General features: G+C 36.6%; 1 protein-coding gene across 1 annotated transcript in view; it reads right to left on the bottom strand.

The window, feature by feature from the left end:
• The window catches only part of UTRN (utrophin), a 488,613-nt gene that overhangs the window by 55,763 nt on the left and 407,019 nt on the right, over positions 1 to 25,831 (bottom strand). Inside the window, 4 exon segments of the mRNA NM_001012395.1 lie at positions 3,011 to 3,212; positions 9,888 to 9,962; positions 11,616 to 11,677; positions 25,383 to 25,443. Of these exon segments, the coding sequence (NP_001012395.1) occupies positions 3,011 to 3,212; positions 9,888 to 9,962; positions 11,616 to 11,677; positions 25,383 to 25,443 (400 nt within the window).

Raw genomic sequence — 25,831 nt, 5'->3', positions numbered from 1 at the left:
AGTTCATTTGCCCTTCACAAATATCTTATGTATGGTAAGCAGAGTAGATATCTTTACCTCAATTTTTCAGATGAGAAATTGAGATGCCAAAAGTTGAGTGGCTGCCAAGGTACAAAGCAACCAGAATCAAAAATTTGGATTCTCATCATTCACAACAGAATAGACTTTTTTTTTTTTTTTTGGTAAAATTCAGAGTATTAGGAGTTGGATACATGTTAAAACTTGAAAAAAAATAGTAAGCTTAATATAACTTATAAAGTACTATGTTTCTTAGATATGGCAATATGGAAGAAATAATCAAGTGATTATTAAAGAAACCAGAGTATTAATTCCCTATCTACCACTAATGTGCAAGAAGTGGCTATGGATAAATTGTCTTATTTCACTGGGTCAATTTCTTAATCAGTAAAATGAAGAGAGCAGAGTAAAATGAAAAGGGCAGAATGGAAGATGGAAGGTCCTCAAAGTCTTCTCCTTTTAGAATTCTAAGATCTCCTGTGTATGCATCACTCATTATTTCAAGAGCTGTTTGAATATACTTCAAGAACTCAAAGTATCAGCTCTGGCTGTAGCATACTACACAAAGGCAGTCAAAAATATATAGTTAAATAGTGAATATCAAAAAAGCTGAATGAATGGAAAGGTAAGATCGTAGTACTATTTCCAAGGTTCAGAGACTTCTTAGGGTCCAAAATGTTCTAATGCTCAAAGAAAACTAGTAACTTGAATAAGTCTTGTTTAGATAAATTATGGTTGTTACAGAAATTTGGGTAATCAACTCTGGCTATCTGAGACTGCCATCATATGATTAGCTATATTTTTTCCCTTTACGTTAATGCATGATATTCCTCTCTAGGACAGAACACTAGACTGGATGCATACAGCATTCTGATCCAGCATGGTCTTCACTATATTTCTTTGGCATGGAAGGGAAATAAATCTTAAAAGCTATTTTTTTCCTTTAAAATGGAAAATTTCAAGAAACTGTCTAAATAAGAAACAGTACCTCAGTGTAGCATTTCCCATGTGTTCACATTTGATGATGGAAAGTGGAAATATGCCAACATTTGATTCCCTAAAATATGAATCACAACATTTCACATTCTGCTTCCTTCACAACTAAGTGGCACTATTCCCTTTGGGCTGTCCAGTGAAAACAACATATGTGTGTGTGACATGTTATGAGTTAGATTCTCCTAGAATTCATGTGTTGAAGGTCTAACCATTTGGTAACTCAGAATATGATTGTATTCAAAGACAGCGTCTTTAGAGAAGCAATTGACCCAAAATGAGATCATGGGGTAGGCCCCAATCCAATGCAACAGATATTTTTATAAGATAAGGACACAAACACACATAGAAGACAGACCATGTGAAGACACAGGGAGAAGATAACCATCTCTAAGCTGAGGAGAGAGGCCTCAGAAGAAACCAATCCTGTTGACACCTTGATCTTAGACTTCTAGTGAGAAAAATTCCTGTTATTTAAGTCGCCTAGTTTGTGGTACTTTGTTATGGCAACCCTAGCAAACTAATGTAGGGTGTTTGAACTAGATGAGGGTGGTTTAACATCTTCTCCAGTTCTTCCTGAAATTATTGCTCAAAACATCCACCTCTACCATGCCCTTATAGAACTTAATGGAGTTCTCAACCAAGTAATCTATGAATGTAGCATTCTTCCTGGGCCCTCAAATTAAGTTATAGTTTTTGTAGTTAACACATTCAATTGACCAACTATCTTGGTGAATTTACTATATAGAAAATGTTTTTCTTTTTGAGGTATAAAAAATTGAAGATCAGCTAAATAGTGAATTAATGCCAAAGCCATATTTTATTCTAGAAGGATAAAAAAAGGATAAAATGAAATGTATTAAAAGATACCAGACAGGGATATAGTAAATCCCACATTCATTATTATAATTGAGATTTATGCTACCTATCTGTTCTTCAGTGACTTTCTTAAGAGTCCTCTAGCACATGGTGGCTATTTAATTATTTAAGAAAAAAAAAAACAACTTTGTTGTGACATTTGTGAATATTGAAAGATAACAAACTTTCTAATCAAAAGAATAAACAATTTTAATTAAATCATCCCTAAAGCAATTGTCACCATTTACTTCTTATATGGAATCAATCCACTGCTAAATACATGTGCATGTATAAACTATCACCTATCTTCTTTCTCTCTAAATCAAATAAAAGGATGACAAACATAAATTTTCATGCAGCTAATTAATAGAAAATAACTTTTAGGTTCTGAAAGAAAATCAACAGTTCTCATTTTCTTATTTCATCTTTGCATACTTTAACCCCCTACCAGAAGAATGAATAATTCCTAATGTTTTAGAAATGTCAGCCCACAGCAGGTCTTTCTAGAATTGATTATTTCACAAATGCACTGTCACATTAAAAAAAGCCAAATTAATGGCGAATGAGTTACGTTGCAAGTTGAGAGTGCTCTTTATGTAACAGTGAGCATCTAATTAAATTACAGATATTACAGTGTCTTATAGCATAAATTATTTAAAACACCACACATACACATAACTGCTATTGCAATAAATAAAGATAATACCAAAAGATAAATTAAATCCCTTTAATTGCCATTCAAATTGCTCTTAAGTTGTCATACAAAAATTGCAGAGTGGATTATTAGGAGCCAGTCAATTATTGTAACCCATAACAACAAATATAAATTTTTGTCTTTCAAAAGAAGAGAGGAGAAAATAGGACTTATTCATATTAGGTTTCCCCTAGCCAGCGTGATGCTACAAATCTGACAACATTTATAAATTGAAGCAAAATCTTGAAGTAATAGGTGGACATGCTTTTTTGTTATGTTGTTGGTTAAGAGCTCAAATTTTGGAAAGTCCTTCTTTTCAACAATTAACGTAAATATTTCCACTATGAAAAGTACTTTGAAAGTACTTTTTTAAAAACTCATTTCAAAATTGAGACATTTTTGCATTATCAATATATTTCATTCAATGATTATAAAAATGCAACTTACGTGTCATACACATTGAGCAACCAGTTGAGACACATATCCACACAGAGTGGAACGTTGACCAGATCCTTATGCATTTGTTCAAGACCATCATAAGTTGTTGTCAGACAGTTGATGACATCTGGAACGCTAAGAAGCTGATCATTTTGGTTCAGTTTGTGCTGCTTGAAAACTTCATTTGTTGTATTCAACTCTAAGAGATCCACTAATCAGGTGAGAAAAAGGAATATGCACTGTCATTACATTACACAACAACACTGCAACAGAAACATTTCTAATCTTAAATCTTTAGCTTGATTCTTCAACTTAAGAATCTATCCTTTCAAGCTAATTTCAATTTTTAAAGAAATAAATAGCATTTCCATTCTTACATTTCTAAACACTTCTTTTATTTGTATCTCTTATTTTCATGCTTTTGCATCTAAACTCTGTTACTTTTCAATCTGATCCCATTTTTTTTTTCTCTTTGGAATATCAACTCTTTCCACTTTCCCTTTTTGGCTTTCCTCTCTTTAGGCTCTTTCTACTTTTAAATATAGGAAGGCATAAATAAATCTAGTCCAAATAGTAGAACATCTAAAATATGACACGGCTCTTCTCCTAACTCCTGAGAACAGCCTGCTCACCCCCTCCCAGTCATTCTTTATACCACTGCCAAACTAATCATTCTGTTTCTCAACATGTACATCATGGTATACAAAATTCACTGAAAATGTTCAGTTAAAAAAATGGGTCCTGTCAAAGTAGTTCTCTATTGCTTGCCAAACAAACTTGATCTAGAATGCCTTCCCAGTCTGGCCCTAACCTGGTTTGCTGCCCATGATCCTTTGGCATAGGGGCCATTTAAATTACATGAGATTTGCAGCAGTCCACAGTATAGGCCCACATCCATGGGTCTTCATATATTTGCTCCCACTTTTACACTTCACATGCAGAACATTTATAGTGGGACTGGCTGGTACTAGAGCAGAGTGGGCACAGAAGGACAAGCTGGGGCTCCTGCTCACAAAGATGGCCAGTCAGAAGAAGAGGTTAAGCATACCACTGATAACTTTACTAAAAGGAGTGAAACTGCAACAAAAATACATAGATTTTTTTTAAAGTTTTATTTATTTGTTCATAAGAGACACAGAGAGAAAGGCAGAAAACATAGGCAGAGGGAGGAGCAGGCTCCATGAGGGGAGCCACATGCAGGACTTGATCCTAGGACCCTGGGATCACGATATCTTGAGCCGGAGGCAAGACACTTAACCACTGAGCCACCCAGGTGCTCCAGAATACACAGATTTCTATTGCCACAGGGGAGTAGAAGAAGCCCAGAAAAGGCTCCCTGGGCAGGTGGGGATTTGAAATGGGCCTTAAAGAAGAGAAGAGGGATGGCTTAGTAACTGAGTGTCTGCCTTTGGCTCAGGTCCTGATCCCAGGGTCCTGGGATCGAGTCCCACATCAGGTTCACTACAGGGAGCCTGCTTCTCACTCTATGTCTCTGCTTCTTTCGTGTGTGTTTCTCATGAATAAATAAATAAAATCTTTAAAACATAATAAAGAAGAGAAGATACAAGAGACCATATAAAGCAAGGAAAGAATTCCAGGAAAATAGAACTGCCTAGGAAAAGACAAGAATTCAAGGAAGTCTAGGAGGCTCTCAGAAATGACAATGGCAGTATGGACAATATGTGGCTTACACATGGGTGGCATTGGTTACAGTGAGGCAGACACTTGTCATGAAAGGGGAAGGCATGTGTTGCACTAGGGGAGATCCTCAAAAGCCAGAAGGAAAAGCTTAGACAAAAAAGAAAAAAACTCACATAACCTTTCTTTTTAATTAACTTTGAGTTATTCATTAGCTAATGGAAAACAGGGAAATAGTAGATGATCAAATCTATAGATATGGGTTTGGAAAATTATAGAACCCATATGAATTTAAGTTCTGCTCACTGAAATTCCTGCTTTATAAAATGTTTTCCTTATCTCCACATTTAACTCTTTTTGAAGATTTATTTATTTTTATTTTAGAGAGAGAGAGAGAGAAAGTATGAACACAGGGAGGGGCAGAGGGAAAGGGAGAGAGAGATCCTCAAGCAGACTCCCTGCTAAGTGCAGAGCCTAACACGGGGCTCCATCCCAGCACCCTGAGATCACGATCTGAGCCAAATCAAGAGTCAGATGCTTAACTGATTGAGCCACCCAGGTGCCCCACCATACTTAACTTTTCAACATTAAAAGAAATAAGCTTAGGGGAACTTTTTAACATAACCAACTATTTCCTCCTTGACTGATATAAAACTATCCCCTCAAAAAAATATAAGAACATATTTTGACAGTTAAATAAAATGAATGGCTTCCTTTGTATTTCTCTATTTTTAACCACTGAATAACCACTCATTTTGAATTTTTAAAGATGCTTATGAAATGTGTCTACTCTTGCTACTTAAATACCATAGAATGATCTATTTTTTCAAGTGATCTGTAATGGAAAAGAACTGCTTTAAAGTTACACAGATTAAAATTATTTCTAAAACAACTCAATAGGGAAGACTTTATAAAAGAGAGAGAAAGAGACAAATTAAAACACAAGTCTGGATAATAGATCAATCCATTTACATCCAGTGTCAAATATATCATTGGTAAAATTTCAGCTAAGTATGAAAATAACTTGTGTAAGCTTCCCATGAGTTAGAGACAGTATCAGAAAAAGCTAAGAACCATCTGGATCTTCAATATCATTTTTACCCCACTTCTTGGCACTGTACACCATTTTAGATTACAAACTTCCAGAGGGCAGGAGCAAAATTCAAACTCATCCTTCACAGGAGAAGTGCTTCATGGTGGTAGCTACAGAACTATAATTCCACAGAGTCACAAAGAAACATATTCAACTACTGCCAAAATGCTCTAAGTTTTCTGAATTCCAACACTAATTATGCCAACAAATCAGCACTGCTATTGTATCCACACATGTCATAAAGAGACAAGAGACCAAATTCCAAAAAGACTGTTTCCTGAATCGTGCTTGCCCTTGCATTTCTTCTAGAACGGCCTCCTTTGTGATATACTTTGTAGCTGTGACAGTAATTTGCCATATCTCACAGACTATCATTTCTTCAGTTTTTAGTGATTTACTTTGACACTTTGCCTTAGTGCCTAAGCCAGGCATACATCCTTCCTGAAATGTGTCACATTTAGGTTCCTTTAAAAAACTGACTACATTTAAATCACACAAAATTATGATTTTCTCTTTTCAAGGGGAGACATATGACAGCTCAGTCATGTGGCAAATGAAACAAACAGCAGAATCATTTTCTAACTGACTTTCAGGCTTTCTCTTTAATCTCACATATGAGGCACAGGGGATCGAGTGGAAATGGATCATCATTCTCCTGTTCTGCAAAACCACACAGTTTAACACTTGACCTTGGGCTTCTAGAACCCTTATATTCTTGAATTGTTTGACCATTCCTTCTCAACACTCTCCTACTTCCTCTTCCCCAGACATGTCAGAAATACAGGTGGTGCTCAAGGTCTTGTATCAATGTCCCTTCACTCGGTACTACTGATACCCTCTCTCTCTTTCAATATTTCAGTAATTCCTTCTTTCTGGATGGCTCCAGATTGTTTCCTCATCCCCCATCTCCCGTCTAAACACCCAATCCACATTCCTGCTGTTCTGTTCCCAAAAAGAACTATACTATTCTCTTCTGGGGACCTCCATCTTCATATGTTCCAAATAAAGGTCTTGACTTATTATGTTGCAATCCAGTAATGGTGTTACCATCTTCTATGGACCAGGAGTCTGCAAATCCTGAAGTGTGCTAACATTCTCCTTTCACCCTCTGCCAGTTATCAACTGGCAAATCCCCCTTAGTCATCAGTTCTCCCTCCTCCTTACAAATCCTTACTCTCTCCTCCCTGCTCCCACCATTTGCCAGCTTAGCCCCTGTGATTTTTTTTTACCTGAACTATGTATTTGTCCCTGTTCGCTCGGTCCTTCCTTTTGCCTCAGGTATTGTCTAAAGGAAACATCTGCATCTGGGCCTATCTCTGAACTCCCACAAAACAGAAAATGAGTCTATGAAAAACACTGCAAATATTAAATGAAACATTTTGAGAGACTGAGGAACAAAAAATTAAAGGAATCAGAAAAGGTTTTGTGAAAAAAAGTACTGGCCTTCCAAGTGGATCTAAACTGATTTTGAGGACATTTCTGAATCCTGGACAGATAGCTCATAACCTACTCCATTCAGACTCCACTGCATTCCCTGAAAACCATCCACACCTCTGATGCTGATGTATAGAAGTCCCTTTCTTCTTACCCCTGGTTAATAGCCATGTGCCTAAATCCTGTGTGAATTTTAAAGCCTGGCTTGTGTGCTTCATACTCAAGGAAGCTTGCCTTGTTCGCGATGGCAAAGACCATTCCATTCTGAGGAATCCACTGAAAGCATGTCCATGTGTAACACGCTATCTCTAAATGGACGTTTCTCAAGTGTGGGAACCAAGCCTCTTTACACAGTCTTATCTCCTGCACAGTCGTGGCATCCAATAAATGAATGAACAACGGCAGAGCAGTGACTGTACACCCTCTACACTAAGACCGTGTGCTGGGTGGGGGTTTAGACAAAATGAGACGACCCCTGACCTGAGCCGTTCGCAGTGGAGGTAGGGCACTCCTCCTGACATTATCTATCAAACAAAGGCAAGCATATGGCGCTTAGGTGAGAAACAGTCGTTACAGGCAATCATAAAGTTCTGGAACAATTGGAGGCAGGTGGGATTAGCTTGTAAACATTTCCAAAAGAAGTAAATTTTTAACAGTGTCTGGAAGGAATAAAGGGTTATGGACCTTTGCAGAGGAAGGGTCAGGGCATTTCAAGTAAACAGAAAGGGTGGAAGGAGGAGGAACAGATTAATCATGAACAGGTGAGTCAGCAAGTGATCCAGAGGCCTCAGGCTGATGGGCCAGAGGGGCCGAGGCAGAGGTGAGGTGAAAGTGAGGCCAGGTGGTTCCAAACACATCACCTCGAATATTTAAAACCCAATGCAACCCAGCCCTTTTCTTACAGTGCATTTCTTTCTTTTTTAAAATATTTTATTTATTTATTTATTTACTAGAGACACAGAGAGAGGCAGAGACATAGGTAGAGGGAGAAGCAGGTTCCCCACAGGGAGCCTGATGTGGGACACAATCCCAGGACTCTGGGATCATGACCTGAGCCAAAGGCAGATGCTCAACCACGAAGCCACCCAGGCGTCCTCTTAGCCCTCATTTCTAAATGTCATGGAGCTTGGAAGGAGGAGGTGTTCCTCTTCTGTTCCTTTCAGGTTTGAAGGATGGAGCCGAAGGAGGGAGTTCTTTCTTGAGAACTCAAAAGAACCAGTGGAGGAAAACACCAAATGTGTTAATATGTTTATCCAGCCAGAAGTGCTACAGAAGTTCATCACGACAAAAAGTGGTCTTCGGTCAATGGAGATTTGGGGCTGAGTCATTTGTCCTCATTTTATAGCTCATCAGGCCTCAGAAGACCTTCCAGATCTGTCAGCTGGATACTGGACATGCAGCTGAGCCTCTTTCAAAACTGCTGTCACCATGGACTCACTGAGCTCACTGAACATCCCTTTTGTGTGTTCCTAATTCACTTCCTATTCCCCTCTGGCTCAACATACAGATCACTGGCCAGAGTGTTGGCTTTACTGTGTTGAACTGGTAATTCTGCACCATTTGCTTCCAGTTATCTGGGGCTCTGTGGATTATGTGCATCAAAATCATCTCATTTTTCTTTCATCCATAAATCTGGAGGCATTTTTCTTTTTTTTTTTTAGCCCTTGAGACTTCTCTTCCACATGTAACTTAAGTTTCTCTCATTTTAAAGCTTTGCATTGCTGTGGGGTTTTTTTCTGAATGATTCTACACTTCTCTTTCCTTACCTCTCCTCATGTAACCAGCTCATAATGTAACTCTAATTTCTACTGACTTTTAAAGAGAAGATTTTTAACCTTAATATATCATTTTCCACAGAGTAATATTCAAAGCTTCATGAACTGTCTAGACATAATATAATTGTTAACAAAAGGTCGCAAGAATACTTGGAATTATTAAGATTATCCTGCCTTAAAAACATAGGCAGTTTCCATATTAACTATCTGATGAGACCTACATGTTCTTTGAATAGACTCGATCATTAAAACTATGACTACAAAGAGAATTCAGATAGGTTATATCTATACTTTATTATTACAAGTATTCATATTTCTATTTAAATTTAGGTTGTTTGGGCATTTGTATTGGGGGGAGGAATAACTCTTTGGTAAAAATGGCTATCACAGAACATTACTCTGAGAAAACGTTCTGCAGGAGAAATTCATGTTGATAATACCAAACATCTCAAGATATATTTAAATAAAAACGGAGCTTTTATCTAATTTTCTAGGTGCCAGTTCAAATTTGGATCAGGAAAGTTATTTTTTAGTATTTCTTTATTGTATTATTTCATTGAATCAAACTGTTTGGAATCCTATACTTCCAAATGAAGACAAAGTACTAAGAAGGCAATGATCTACTACTCTGATTTTCTAATTTAATCCTTTTAAATTGGGTGGCAGCATAATTTTTGAAAAAGCTTTTTATGTTACTCTTGTATTTTGGCTAATTTTGTTCTCCAACTGAGAATGGCATATGTTCATTTGTTTTACTACTGCATGCGTGCTGATGGGACAAATAATACAGCATTTATAGAAACACAGCCAATTCCTTGAGTGAGATACACTAAAAATGAGATTAACTCTACAAATACATCACCCTCTTCATTTATCTCTGCCTTAAAAAAAAAAAAAAAAAAGCAATCCAAAGAACAGAGTGATTAACTTTGGTAGAATAACTCACAACACAGTGCTTTTTGTAGTCTTCGGATTTTGATGGCTGTACGGTAGGCAGAGAAACGTACATTATTCAGGTCAGCTGAAATGGAAAAGGGAACACATTTGAAAGCATGTTTATTATTTAACTTCTACTGAGTGGCAAGAATATATTTGTTTACTTCAGATGATGGAAAGGTATTATGTCTGTTTTCATTAAGAAGTCTTCTCTCAAATTCCACAGCATTTATTTAAGAGAATAATTAAATGTTCACCAGGACCATAGTGAGATACATTCCAAAGCAGTGCTACACAGCTTTCAAGAGGGCGTTATCCAATAGGAAAAGGAGGGAAATGAGGAAAAGGAAACATGGCCTGTTAACTTCTGAATGCTTAATAAATCCATCACATTGTAGGCTCAGGGCTGTTTCTTCTCTACTGTTGGGAGGGACTCTCCTCCCAGGGAATCTTCCGCAAGGACAATTAGTTTTCTGTCGATGAGGCTGTCCTGTCCCTCTCACTACTCATAAAGCTAGTCTTATTTCTTCCATCCTGATCTGTTTACTTCTTCTGCCCTTTTATAGATATGGTTAAAATTATCTCATTATCTATATTCAGATCTTTAGAAACAAAAGGTTAAGTGTAGTTAATAATACTGTATTGTATATTTGAAAGTTGCTAGAAGAGTAGATCTTAAAAATTATCACAAAAATAAAACATGTTGTAGTGAGATGAGGTGATAGATGCTGACTAGACTTATTCTGGTGGACAGTTTCACAATACATTCAAATATTAAACCACTATATTGTACCTCTGTAACTAATATAATCTTGTATGCCAATTATATTGCAGTTTAAAAAAACAACTTTGGTATCAAAGTTTGGTACCAAATTTTTGGTACCTAAAAAGATTTGGTATCAAATTAAAAAAAAGATATCATAATTTCTTTCTCTGTTTCTTATAGACAGAGTATCTGTATTAGAGACTGGAACTTAAGCAAACTCAGAAATCATCAGTTTGTACCCTTATTTTACAAACAAAAGAAACCCATTGATTTTCTCCCACTTGTTCAATTCTTGGGGTCGCCATCAACTATCCACATGAAAGCTCAATAGAAGCCTGACATTTAAAGAGATTAATAAGGGGTGCTCCCTCCCTGTTGAAATGGGAGTGGGTGTGAGTCTTGGGGTGTTACTTGCCTCTCCAACAGTGCCTTATCTACCCAAAGAGAAAACTCTTTCAAAACCACTGGACCAACCTAAAGGAAACAGACTAGATCATCAATTCAAAGTCATATGCTACTAGAAATCTACAAGATCAGATTTCTCGTCTCATGTGTTTTCTTACATTTTTATATTAAAATGATTGTAGCTTTTCATGACAAAATGAAATTAGGTAAGCTAATTTAGTAAGATTAATTGAATAAAATGTGAGCTAACAGGAAATTTAAAGCAATGAATTGGAGGTTGCTGTGCCATAATTGTTTTGTTTTTAGGGAAAGCTGAAGTTTAAGATGACTCAATGTGAAGGAGCTTGTTTTTAAAATCAACCTCGTGCTATTTCAAACCACATGTTCCCTTGAGAAGAAAGGTAAAAACAGTTTCCTGCATTGCCCTCAGAAATTCTACTGCTTTTCTATGTCAGTGACACAAGCTTTTAAACATACTGTGTCATGGAGGAAAAACTGGTGGTTAGTTTCCATTTAAGAATATACAACTATCAGTTGTTTAGGCTAATTAAATAAAATAGCACTCACCAAGAGATTGAAAGAGTTCAGTCATTTTAGGATGGTCCCAACAAGTTGTCTGTGTTTGATGGCTGGGGGAAAAAGGTAATATATTAAAATTAAAGAGCATACAAATTAATGGATATCACACAGAACATATGCAAAGAGAGTATTTATCTTAAGGTTTTTTTTTTAAAGATTTTGTTTTTTATTTTATTTTTTATTTTTTTAAAGATTTTATTTATTCATGAGAGACACAGAGAGGCAGAGACACAGGGAAAGGGAGAAGCAGGCTCCCTGTGGGGAGCCCATTGCGGGACTCAATCCCAGGACCTTGGGATGATGACTTGAGCCAAAGGCAGATGCTCAACCACTGAGCCACCCAGGCATCCCCTAAATTTTTAAAATACATGCAAAATGATCCCTATATTGGGTCATTCTGAATCCTGATGTCCAGTTATTACATAACATTTGAAACAACAGTAATAAATTTTTATTTGGGCAAATATATTGTGAAAATATAAGTAAAAAATTTTTGTCTCTTTCAAAAAGATTTACAACTAAAAATTAGAACCGAGATAGGAAGTGTGACCCAGGGGCCTCAGGCTTGATGCAGCCAGATCAATGTAGTTTCCAGAATAATTCTGCTTGTGTTAGGCAGATATAGATCCCTATTCAGAATAAAATCCTCTGAGAGCAGAAGTGCTGTAAAGAGTTGCTAAACTTTAGAAGTCCTAATCAAATTTCCAAAGAACAGAGAAATGAAGAGTTTAACTCTGAATAACATCTTCACCTCACAATCAAGTAAGCCTCCCTCCTTGTTAACCTTGAGTCTCTCCTGCCTCAGTGTAAATTAGTCCTTTGCCCCTGTAGGGGCTCACTCAGAGCCCTAGACCTGATACAAAGATTATTTCAAGCTAAAGACATCTGAGATTGAACAGATGTGGAAAGAAGTCTTTTCAGAGCCTCCTTTATCTGACTAAAAGCAGAAACTTCTGGGAAGTGAGGCTTCCATAAATCCTTTTTCTGGGTGAGGTTTGTGGCTATGAAGAAGAAGAAAAACCACTTGCACCTGCATAAACAAACATTATCACAAACTTTCTTATCTTGTGTTTATTCTCCTAAAAAAACCATTTATCTTTCCTAAAGAAACCTATTGGGTCTTCACAAAGGAGCCTTTTCTCCCCAACTTCTTTCCCCTACTCAGTGAGGTCTATATGCCCCAAATTCTAACCACCCCTTTGAGTTACTCATCAGTGTATGTGTAAACAAATGCTCTTCTCTTGCTGATGTGTCTTTTGTCAACATAATTCACAGAACCCCAGAAACTAAACCTAAGAAAGTGGAAGAAAAGTTGTTTTTCCTCCCAACACACCCTTCTTGGTGTGTATCTGAATTCTCCGCTCCCCTTCTGCATGAATCTCTCTTGTCAATGTGACTTCATGCTTGTCTCAGCAATCAGCCTTCCTTGGTTAACCAGGACTTTTTAACAGGCATCAAACAGTTTTTCTCCTGGTACTTATTCTGCACTTGAGAAGTTAAGTTTTAAATTTTCTCTTTTTCTAAAAATTCTAAAACTAATTCACAGAATTTGAAGTCTTTCAGGAATAAGATGAAGGTAGAACAGATCCACATAGTGCTTAAATTAGGTTCCTGCCATTTGTGTATGTGTATGTGTGCGTGTGTGTATGTGGTCAACCGCTCTTAACTTCCATGGGTCAGTGTCCTTATATTTAAAAATAGTTTACTGTCCTTTTTCTAGGTCAGAATAGAGTAATAACATTTAATAGTACTCAAAAGACTTCTTGGATAACGCGCAGTTCTTACAAAACTGTTTAGTAAGCTAAGTGAAATGGCACAGTACACAAGAGAATGGTATTAAAATATTCATACAATCAAATAAAAGAGATTTTTAAAAATCTATGTTATATATCCAAAAGTGGGACATGTCACCAGGAAAAGGACATCATCACTGTTACACAGGCATATATAACAGAATTGTCCAAAAACCCATAATTTGTTTTGAAAAATATTTAAAGTTTAGGTATGAAATTGGGTAAGTAAAATGTCCTGAGAATTCTAAAATCTCACACAGATTAACATGCCTAAAATGTGAAGGTCTATCTCAGGAAGAGCTGGAAAGTTGTCTAGTTCTCCTCCCTGGTTCTTGACACCAATGCAGAGGCAAAATGTTTCCGCTGTGTACTCTGCTCCTGAACACCAACCAAACCATTCTACCAGTTTACTCTGTAAGTTGCTCCAACAACCACAGAGAAAGTACTGAAGCTGTCTGACCTAAAATTCTTACAATTCAGTGTGGCCCAGAGCTTGATAAAAATGCAGAATCTTAGACCTCTACTCCTTCTATTGAACTGGATCTTCAATCTAACAAAATCCCATGGGATCAGTATGTACACTCATGTGTGAGAAGTAATTGACCTCAAAAGCTTCTAACGCATGAAGTAAAAAACAAAACAAAACAAAAAATAAAGACACCTCCAAGATTTGTTAATAAAACAACTTCCTCCCTACCATCAATAAGAATTAAAGAAGGATTTGCTGGAAATACACTGTAATTTAAAAAAAAAATCCATCAGGAGATCCAAATGTTAAGACAGCCAACTAGTATTCCCACAATGCTTATCTCTCTGAATTAATTAATTAATTAATTTTTAAAGAAGATTTTATTTATTTATTCATGAGAAACAGAGAGACAGAGAGGTAGAGACACAGGCAGAGGGAGAAGCAGGCTCCATGCAGGGAGCCTGACATGGGACTTGATCCCGGGTCTCCAGGATCATGCCCTGGGCCAAAGGCAGTGCTAAACCACTGAGCTACCCAGGCTGCCCTCTCTGAATTAATTTAAATCCCCATGGCAATTTGTCCAGAGGCAGACATCCCATCATGAAGGACCAGATCAAAGTCCAAGAACCAAACTAAAGCTCTGAGTAACTTGGAGCCAAACTTTATACTTAAATAACTAATGTAAGTACTCTTTCTCTAGAATCACAAGTGTGGAGCTTTGGCAAACAACTCCTATGGAGCCACAAGGGGGAAATACCACCATGCAGTGTGGCAGTGGCTAAGAATTCAATGAGAAGACCGGCTTGCTAATGGCTCTTCTGAGTGAAACCCCGGACAAGAAGCTGAGGGAACACACACATTTGGCAAACAGATGGAGGGAAACAGCATCTCCCTTTGTGAATTCAATACCAGTTGATTCATTAGGCAGAACTGCCAATGCTGAAAATAAACACAGCCTCTGGTTACAGAAGTATAACTGCAGCTTACCAAACAACAGTTAAAAAAAAAAGTAATATATAGTTGACTGTTGGATTTTCTTTTTTTTTTTTTATCTCTCTCTCTCTCTCTCTCTCTCTCTTTTTCTAGTGGGGGCAAGGTTTTAAAGCAAAAATCCACCCCAAAGGCTCTAAGTATTTGAACAGCTGCAGATGGCTCAACTCATCCAGCCAAAATGCTTCCAAGTCCTCCCAGAGTAGGCAACCAAAACAATCAAAGTAGCGTTCCACCTTCCCTCAACCCCCGCCAAATAACAACAGTTTAGGTTCTGGCCTACCTCAAATCCGAAAGAAGAGTAGAACCTAATATTGCGCAGCTTGCTAAACTACTAAAAAAACTAACAAAGCAGCCATCAACAGGTAAGTCCAAAATCATATGAAGCGAGCGATAGTGAGAGCATATGACATATAAGTAGGGGCTGAGGGAGGCTAGGTTTGCTTGTATAGGGAAAAACTGAGGCCTTTCATGTGGGCAAAGAGTTAGTGGTCTCTGAACTATTTTAAACTCAGCAAACTGAAGAAAACTCATAGCAATGCAAATGTTTCTTATGCATAGAAATGTAAATCATGTCCATTGGGATGCAACTGATTACTACCTGTGGACTCTGACCAGTTTATCAGCTTTGCACCTGTGGGAAACTTCACTTCATCCCTTGTTTGAGTATAAAGAAGGACTTCTTAGAACTTCTGATTCCATTAGTGAGTTAAATGAAATCTTTGTTCTTTTTATATTTATATGTGACTCAAGATTTTACCTAATTTTTATTTATTTATTTAATTTTTTAAAATTGAGATGTAACACTGTGTGAGTTTAAGGTGTACAATGTGTTGGTTTGATACATTTATACACTGCAGTAGGATTACCACGGTTCTGTGAGCTAATACCTCTATCCCATCACATGATTATCATTTCTGTTTTATGGTGAAAATATTTAATATGTAGTCACCTAGCAACTTTGAAGTTTAAAACATAGTACTGTTTCGAGTAATCACTGTGCTGTGCATAAGATCTCTGTTAACTGTTTTTTTTTTTTTTTTAAATCATCCTTTAACACCCTGGATAGTTCTGGTTTATACCTGCTATCCTGTATACTTATTAAAAGAGGACTCCTTTACTCTTATATGTCCCAGCTGAGGTAACATGTGCTCCCTGTATTTTATGGATTTTGATGAAATAATGAACCAATAAGGTTAATAAGGCATACACATTTCTACCTATTATTATTCATATGTATTCTAATGAGCCATCAAAAGTAAAACACAAGCTTGTACATCAATGTATAGAACACAAAATGTTGTAAAACAACAGTCCAATATATGAGACAATGAACCAATGGCAAAGTAACTTTTATGATAGATTGGTAAGATATTGATTTCTGGGCAACAGACTGCTCTGAGGAAGATACTTTTTAAACCCATCTGTCCTCATTAGAGTGGTCTCATTTTTTTTCCATAAAACCTTAAATGATGACAAGAAAGCATACTGCTTACCCCAAAACTGACAAACACATTTACTTGTTACTTATCTACTCAATTTTATGCTTGAAACTGGATTTTTTGAGTTTTGCCATGTGTCCTTTTCATTTCAATTACCATTTGAAGGACATATAAGAGAAAAAATTAAAGGTGAGTCAGTTAATTGAAAATGCAAATGAGAGAAAAAGAATGACCCATATTGTTCAGGGATAAGACAATCTCAGAAAGAGAACTATTTCTTCTTTGCTGTGAATAGTGAAAGATAACACAGGTCAGGATGCATAATATTAATTACAATAATGACCTATTATTTGAGTGTCCAGTCTGTACCAGGTGTTCTTCCAAACACTTTCCTTGTGTAAACTCAATCCACATAAAAATTCAATGAATTAAGTGCCAATAGTAGCCCATTTTACGGATGAAGGAACTAGGGTAGGGAGAACACTTCGATAACTTGCTCAAAGTCTCAGAGTAAGTAGTAGAAATGGAATTTAAACCCAGATGGTCTTATTTCAAGCCTGAGTTCTTAATATGGAAGTATACTTGCATGACTGAGACTTTAACATCTTTCTGATGAATCTGTCTAAATCTGAGTCCATGGTCCATCATTATAATCATTGTAAACACTCTCATCTGCCTTGCTTCTCTCTCACTCCTGGCAAAACCCAAGCATGGATCAGCTCAATTACTTGCCTTCGCTGGACCTGAGCAGCTGTGCATGAATACAGCTGGAGAAAATCACTCAACAGACAGACTAATTTTACTTTAAATATTTAACTTCAAACCTCAAATGTCCAACTGCTGGCAACTACACAACATTCCCTAATAAACTTGCTTCCCAGACCCCAAGACAATTTACTACTGCCTTCTCCCTCCCAAACCTAAGTAAGTTACCCTCCCTGCCTTGTATCATTTCACTTGATCTCATACTTCATTGAAAAACTAGAAACCACCAGATTAGGACTCTTTCATTTTACCACCATCAAATCAATAAATTTCCTTCTATCTGCCAGACTGTCTTCTTCTCTCCTCCTTCCTGAGGAATTCCTCCCTATCAAAGGCTGATTCTTTCCAAAGATTTCTTTAAGAACTTGTTTTTAACTTCCTTCTCAGTAAGACCATTCTCTAAATTATAAATGTTGGAGTGTCTACCATCCTTACACAAACATACACATGCATACACACACACACACACACTCTCTCTCTCTCTCATCCCTACTTTGAATCTACATTTCCTGTTCTCTATTACCTTTTTCTCCTCTTGACAGACAAAATTCTCAAACAGTGTACAACCTCATGTCCTATTCACTACTAAATGCACATCTATTTAGTTTCCAACTTCACTCCTCTACCCAACTGGCCCTATTAAATTACAAGTGAACTGCATGTTGTCCAATGGAGTGGCTGCTTTTCTGTCTTCAATGCCCCAGACCAGTCCTCAGGATGGGGAGAAATAGGGAAGAAAAAAACCCCAAAAGTCACAAAGCAAAAGTGGAAGCGAAGAGATGCTGTGTAAAAGAGAATCTCCAGAATGAAGCTGACTTGGGCTTTTGCCTGCTCTGTTAATATCTGCTTTACATATGCTTCTGAAAGTTCATAGAAGAATATAGGAGTCAAGCAGGAGCTCCCAAATCATCAATCTGCATTCAGGTGAATAAAGTATAAAGAGTGAAAACAAATTCTGGCAATCTGATGCAATGTTGTTTATCTGAGTAGCATCTTCTTAAAGATCTAAGAGATGACATTCTCATTTTGGAATTTATAATCCCCCCAATCTTTAGTTCACTTGAGACCAGAAAATAGAAAAAAATAAAAAATAAAAAAAAAATAAAAAGAATAAAAAGAAAATAGGAAGAATCTGGAGTACTCCTGCCAGTATGCAGATTCTTACTGTTTGTGTGTAAGCTTGTGTGCATGACTGTATGGAGGGGCCCATGGGGGATGGCTTGGGCAGGAAATCAGGAGGCTCCTTCCTCCACTGGGGAGACTTAAGGGTTCAGGTTATATAGAACTTCCTGAACCCTCAACAAACACCTTCTGCCATCTTCGAGGCTTTTAAAGGCAGGAAAGACAAAGTTACATTTTTTTGAAATGTAAGAATCAATCTAAGGGAAAACCTAAGAAAGTTTGAATGCAACATTTCAAGAAAAAAACTTTTTTGTTTAAATTCCAAATAGGATACAGGATCCGATTTGGTAAGATACTGTAAATGCATAGTCTTCCTTAAAAAATGCCACTAGCGGGCAGCCCAGATGGCTCAGCGGTTTAGCGCCGCCTTCAACCCAGGGTATGATCCTGGAGTCCCAGGATCGAGTCCCACATCGGGCTCCCTGCACGGAGCCTGCTTCTCCCTCTGCCTGTGTCTCTGCCTCTCTCTCTCTCTCATAAATAAAATCTTAAAAAAAAATGCCACTAGCTTGTCATGATAATGAAGACACAAGGCAGGATCACTAAACTGTCAACAATGGATAACTCCAAACATATTGGGTTTAAGTCTAAAATGCACTTAAAATAATTTCAGGCTCAAGAGTAAGTTAAAAAACACAAACATGTGAAGGGCTATATAGAGATCAAGGCTACAGCACCTCAAAATACAAACGTCAATATTCTAGTCACAGTTGACAGAACAATTTGCTACAAAACAAAACGACAAAGTTTGCTTGTAGTTGTTTTTAAGTAAAGCAGTAGAATTCATGACCAAAATGGGTGTGCCTGGGTGTGCCAGGAGCTTCAGGTGATACCTGTATCACACTCCATAAACTCGGCCCAGAGCTCAGAAGGAGCCTCACCTCTGACCCAAACTCTACCCCCATGTCCCTATAAGTTCTCAAACTAGGGAGGGTCAGACCAGTAATGGACATTAATCAACATTCCTGCAGGTCATCTGTTGTTGAGTTGGCTCTGGAGAGTCCTCTATATCCATACCCGGTGTGTCAATTCCAGGATTATTTCTCACCAGAGTTGAGTTTATCATTGTATCCTTCTGGTTTGTTTTTTTTAAAGCTGAATTTATGTTATTTAGATTTTTTAAAATGTACTACTTTATTTCTCTCATATGTAACTTTTTAAAGGAGAAAGTGTTTCTATATGGTTGTATTGAATCTTACACTATCATTTTACTTTATAATCCACATAGAAAAAAGATGATCTATTTCACAATTTACTTGATCATTATCACTTTTGTACTTTTGCTAGTTTCAGTGACTATTTTAAAAATTTAATCTTTACAAATCAAAGCACGAAAATCTCCTCCTCTCCAGTGGCCCCATAGCGACCTTTCTGTTCTGTCGAGTAGACCTTTATTAATTGGATCCCTGACCCTAAAAGTCAAACTGTAGAGTAAGGCTGATGGTGCTACTATAATACAATGGAACCAAGTAATCTATAAGATGCCAAGCCCCAATTCCACTTCATGGTACCCCAGCAATGTATAGATGAATGACAGGAAAATAATAACTTCTTAAGTCCTGCATTAGTCAATATTCTTCCCAGTGTCAACTTCACCTGAATTATCTTAGTACATCAGGGCCCTGGTAAATATACTGGAAATTGTCCGGTTACCGTTTGCCAGCAAAAGGCTGTTGTAGGGCAGCTGGTCTGCTCCTAAGTTTTCTCATTAGCCAAGGTGTGTTCACTTGTCTGCAGCTGTCTCTAAATGCAGGAGGAGGCTTAGGGATCCCAAGATGCTTACATTCTTTCATGAAACAATTTTGTTTTTCCCTCATCAGCAGAGTTGGCCCAATGAGTTTGAAATATTTCTTTTCAACATAGATAAAGTCTCAGACTATTTCTTGTAAAAATGGACTCTCCAGTACATTCTCTTAGGCTTCTATTTCATTTCTTTATCATTAAAACCAAAACACAAGCTGTATTTTTGGAAAGAGACTCACGTGTGTCTCAAGTCGTCTCCACTTAAAAGTCTGGCACCAAAAGGATGCAATCTCTCATTTTGATTAAGGAGGAAGAGAGATGAAGACAGCTGAGGAGACCTTTCAGAGAGAACTGTATTTATCTTTCATTGTTAGTTACATCTTTGTTATGGATTTATTTTGTTTTGGGATGAGTTTTCTCCAATCTTTAAACATAAAACGCTTTATGTTGATTTCTTCTTTATTTTGTTATACACACACCTTTGTTAGCCTGGACTTTCTTGTTAGGCTGAATATTTGGATAGCCCATTGCTGCCACTCCTCTCTGCTCTTACTTAAGGAAGACATATTTTACCTACATCACTAAACAGGTCCACAATTTCTCTAAAGAAATAAGCATTAATTCTTTCCTTTAGATTGTACATATGTAATGAGACAAGTATATACAGTTTATGCAAATAAACTGCATGACTGCTATAAAAAACAGCAACTTGCTCTCCAAGATTTCATTTACAACTATAAACTTTGGTTGTTGTCCCCTGCCCCCCACCTCCCCGAGCAATTGATGGATTAGGGCAGCAGAGAATGCCCTTGGGAGGCAAGAAAGGAGAATTATCCTTAATGGACATGAGAAAAGAAAAGGAAAATATAAGGGAGATGTAATAAACTGAGCAAAATTTTGATTTAGGCCTATTCATCAAGAGGAGTGTGAATAAGACAGAGAATGCATAGTAGTGGTATCTGTATATATAGTTTATTCTGATGAATACATTGTAATATTGAGGAATGCCAGTTTTAGAAAATGTGATATGCATTATCTGTTAAGAAGAGATTACTAAATGTTCATATTAAAGCTGTGTGTATGAGCACACTTAAGACTCCATAAAGAATTTAGGTTTGCACCTCAGATTCTAGAGGAAAACCTGTTAAGATGCGAATGTGCAGCCCTGTCACAAGAGCTGCATAATCACTTCCATCCAAAGCTAATGCTTACCAAAAAGTCACACACTCTGGGTTTATAGATGACATCGTAGAGGGAGAAAGGAAAACCAAACCATTTCTCCTAACTTCACCTTACTAACTTCTATGAAAGAGTATGACTTACTAACAGCCTGGACATGTATTGAATCATATATGCTAAAAGCCCTATGGGACTTATGAGTCAGCCCTGCTGAGCATCCTAATCATCAATGGAAATCTGTCCAATGACAGAAATCTCTGACCTTGTAAATGAGGAAAGGTAACGGGGGCCACAGAGTTTCTTCCACTACCTCTGAACTCCTGTCAAGGTTGACTGGCAGGACTGTGGAGAATATTTTTCTACCTACAGATAAGCGCCTTTGTCTATTACTGTACTGCAGTGTGACATTTCCTTAAACATATAAACCATATATTACCGCACAGAATTAGCCTATGAAAATTAGCTCTGCACTCAATTGCTGGCACATAGTAGGTCCATCGTAAAAGGCAATCAGTCCACAGTATGTCTGCTCAAATTTTCTCCACCTGATTGCTCCTTCCTTAATATGTCTTCATCCTACCCAAATTTTCCATGTGACTAAAATTTATGTTCTCTACCTCAGGCAACACAGAGAACTGGAGGCATAGCAGTCAAGAGGGTAGGAGCTGGAGTCAGTCCCTGGGTTTCAACACTAGCTCTTCCACATACCGGTTGTGGAACTCAAGCAAGCTATGTGTGTACTTGTTATCTAAGTTGTTATCTAAGCCTTGCCTGTAAATGGGGGTAACGACAGTACCCACACTTCAACGAGAATGAAGACAGAATTCATGCACAGGATTAGCACAGCGTTGGCAAATGAATATTCAAAAAATATAATGATCATTATTATCACCCACTATGGCTATTTATTATTATTATTATTATTATTATTATTATTATTTCTGGGTCAAAATGAGAAGCAATGAGTTTTATATGGTTAATGTGACATATTAGGAAAGTTCAACTCAAAACTTTTTTTTTTTTTTTTCAACTCAAAACTTTTACTCATCATTCCCTTGATGACTGAAACTCCCTGGATACTAACTTTTAGCTGAGGAAATGAAAAACGTGTGCGAAACACAAACACATAACTAAAAATTCACAGAGAAAGAAATCTGGCTTTTATGGTAGATTTTTGTATATTGTAAAGGCAGCAAGAGCCATTTTAGGTTTCCTTAAACTGATAGAACAATGGGCTGTCATTGGATTATACTAGAAAAAAAATAACTATATCAGCTTTGGAAAGCCTACCTTAGAAGCACCAAATATAATTTAAAGATATGAGTTTCAACTTAAGATAGTAACATAGAGAGATTTATACTACACCGACTATTACAGTTCAGATCTGCATTCTGTCATTACAGAAACAAGTGAGTCCTGGAATCGCTGCAGCGCATTGCAAAATATTAATGAGAAAACACCTCTAGAGAAAGAAATGCATTGGGAAGCCATCAAAATATGTTTTAATCTATGAAATAAAAATATGAAATAAAGACAATTTGTTCTTCCCGTAACTTTCTCTCTATATTCTGGCATTAGAGTATACAAAACAGTGTATGTGCATATTGAATATAACTAAATTTCTGCCCGACTCATATTATTTTTTGGCCAAATTAATACATCCTAATATGCTCCAGGAAACTCTAGCTGCATGACAATCATGCTAAATTTGTTTTTAACATGCATTCTCTACTTACTTGCGCAGCCATGCAAAAGGAAGTGTATATTAAAAGCCCTTTCACTCATTTTTTTACTTGCTTATTAATTTACTTGGGAATTAAATTCTGTTTTCATAACAATTTTTCATCTGGAAATACTGGCTCACATTAACTCTCCCTCCAGAGATTGATGTACTTTATAATAAAGAAATAAACAGTTAAGTTACACAACAGAGCAGGTAATGAAAGAATCTGGCTAAAAAGTTTTCTAAAAATAAGAGAATTCATCTTATATACCTGGAGAGATTTCTAAATATTTCAAAATCCTAAAAGATACTGAACAGTAAAACTATATATATTCAAGACAATTCAATCTTTCACTAATGTGGAAGATGCTACAATCCTATGGGTCCCACTAAACATATTGGCCATCGTTGTATTATACATATTTTGAAGTGCTGGTCATGGTGCTCTAGCCAATGAGATGCCAGAGAAACCAGCTTTTAGTGTACTGGTCTGCCCCATCAGAACTCATAGTCTGAGCAAGAATATAATTCTGTGAGAGCCTACCAAAAAAATTCTGAATCAGTGAAACTCTGACTTTTATAACATTGTTTTTAGTCATATATAACCAACTTGGACATAGAAATTCCTTTTCAATAGCAGTGCTAAAGTTAAAGATGGATTTTTAAAATGACAAATCAAATAGATAACCACTGTATGACATAATCAAACAAGAGAATTAATATTTTCTTTATCCAGTAAAGACAAAAATCTGCCTTGTTGGGTCCAATCTACATTTTTAAAAAAATCAGATAATGAGGATTCTTTGTCACTTATAGTAAAAACAATTTAATTTCAAATAATTTCATGGACTTCTTGATTTTGTATAATACATGTATCAGTTTTCTATTGCTGCTGTAACAAAGGACTCCAAAATAAACGTCTCTCTAAGCTAAAATTGAGGTTTGCAGGTCCATGTTCCTCCCTGGAGGTTCTGAAAGAGAATCCCATTTGCTTGCCTCCTCCAGTTTCTAGAGGCTTCAAGCATTTCTTGACTCATGCTCCCTTTTCCACCTGCTGCTATTATTGTTATTATAGCAATGAAAATATAAACATTTTAAAAATGGTTTAAACTTGAATGAGAGGATTACACCCTCTCTCAATAAAGACATGCCAATTTACCCAGCCTCCGACTTCTTTCCATTCATGCTTGCACAAATCTGACACCAGCCAACTGCTTTCCTACCTTATCCTTAAGTTTATCACAACCCAGTAAGGACAGACTGTACACTGCAAGAAGTAGTAAATTCCATTAAGACAATGTAACATATACTGTTTTTATATTTCATATATGGTATGGTGATTTTTTTACCCTGAGGACACATCTCAGACTACAATAAAACCTTCATAAGCATATACTATTTCACAAACATTGACTTCATTCACAAATTTTTCAGGAAGAGGGATATTGGAAGAGTAGACTATTAGTATCAACATGGATTTTGGAGATCTACATGCCATTTACGAAAGTTACAAAGGAAATTGACCCAGAGATCTTCATCTAACTCGCCTGAGGTCAGTTAGCTAATCTGAGACAGAGTTGACTCTAATAATAGTGATTATTTTTCCCATAATTATGATGCTATTCACCATACACATAAAACAGAGTCAGCTAGTCAGCTGTTGCCACTTTAACACATTGTAAAGAAACAGCTTTGCTAATTTACACCTCAAGGGACTGTATCATTCTGTCCTAGGATGATACTTAGGCTAAGCCAAAGATCAAATCCTACTCAGACCTTGTGTAAATGGTATAAAATGCATGAAATGTTACATAATAAGGAGAAACTTAGTATGTAAAAAGGAGAAATGTCAATTGACAATAAAAAGGGAAGGATGATAAACCTAAACTAATATTGCAGGTAATTTCCATAAGTCAAAAAACCCTGAAAATACTGAACATTTTTTGGATAAATACACTGCTTCTTTTTGATGGATTAAAATTAGAAGAGTACAGCACTTTTTACATGGATTTTTAGGGAGAAATAAAAATGGTTTAGAATCAGTACAGTCTGAGAAACATCATGTCAAGAGTTTGACAGATTTATTTACTTAAAGATTTATTTATTTTTTTTTGTAATCTCTACATCCAACAGGGGTATGAACTCATGATCCTGAGGTCGAGTCTCAAACTCCATTGACTGAGTTAGCCGGCACCCCAAGAGTCTGACATATTTAGAAATTTTGTCATTTTCCTCAAATACTTTAAAATCTGTTTTAAAAAATATATAATAAACATACCTATAGCCTAACCTAATAAACTACAAATATTACTCTGATTTTTAAAACTTCTTTTAAATATTAAATATATATAGTTTCCTTCAGATAATAGAATTGAATTCCATTTTCTAAACTTACAAGGGAAAGCCTCTTAAGTTATCAACATAACTTAGCTTTTTTGGTATCATAAAGGAGAATTAAAATCAACTTACTTGATGTAATAGGGCACTTTATTATGTGAAATGGATCTTTGCCATGGCAGCTGGACTGAAGCTGAAGAAACAAAGGGAGGTTATTGGAAACACTGCTCACCCAAAAGCCTCATGCCATAATGCAGAACAACTGAACACATTTTATAGCCAATTCAATGAGAACTGTTCTGGTTTTTGAGCTGGATTCCTATAATTATGAAATCTGTAGGCTAAACAAAGAGTGGCTTTTTTTTAAAGATTCATTTGAAGCCAGGAAAGAAACAACACAGGTTCAATTTCAAATGCCAACTCTAACTAATTGAACCTGTTGCTAAAAATACTGTTAAAAATCAAGTTTTATTGTTTATAACCACCACAATTGAAAACTTTGTGCTAACCAGAAAATGCACTCTGTATATACTTTTTGATTAAGCTAAAGCCAAAATTAATTTTACCTGGTATATCCAGAT

Source organism: Canis lupus, chromosome 1 (genome assembly GCF_011100685.1).
Source record: "Canis lupus familiaris isolate Mischka breed German Shepherd chromosome 1, alternate assembly UU_Cfam_GSD_1.0, whole genome shotgun sequence".
NCBI lineage: Eukaryota > Metazoa > Chordata > Mammalia > Carnivora > Canidae > Canis > Canis lupus.
Note: the sequence above shows the minus strand (reverse complement) of the source record. Positions and strands in the feature narration are given on the sequence as shown.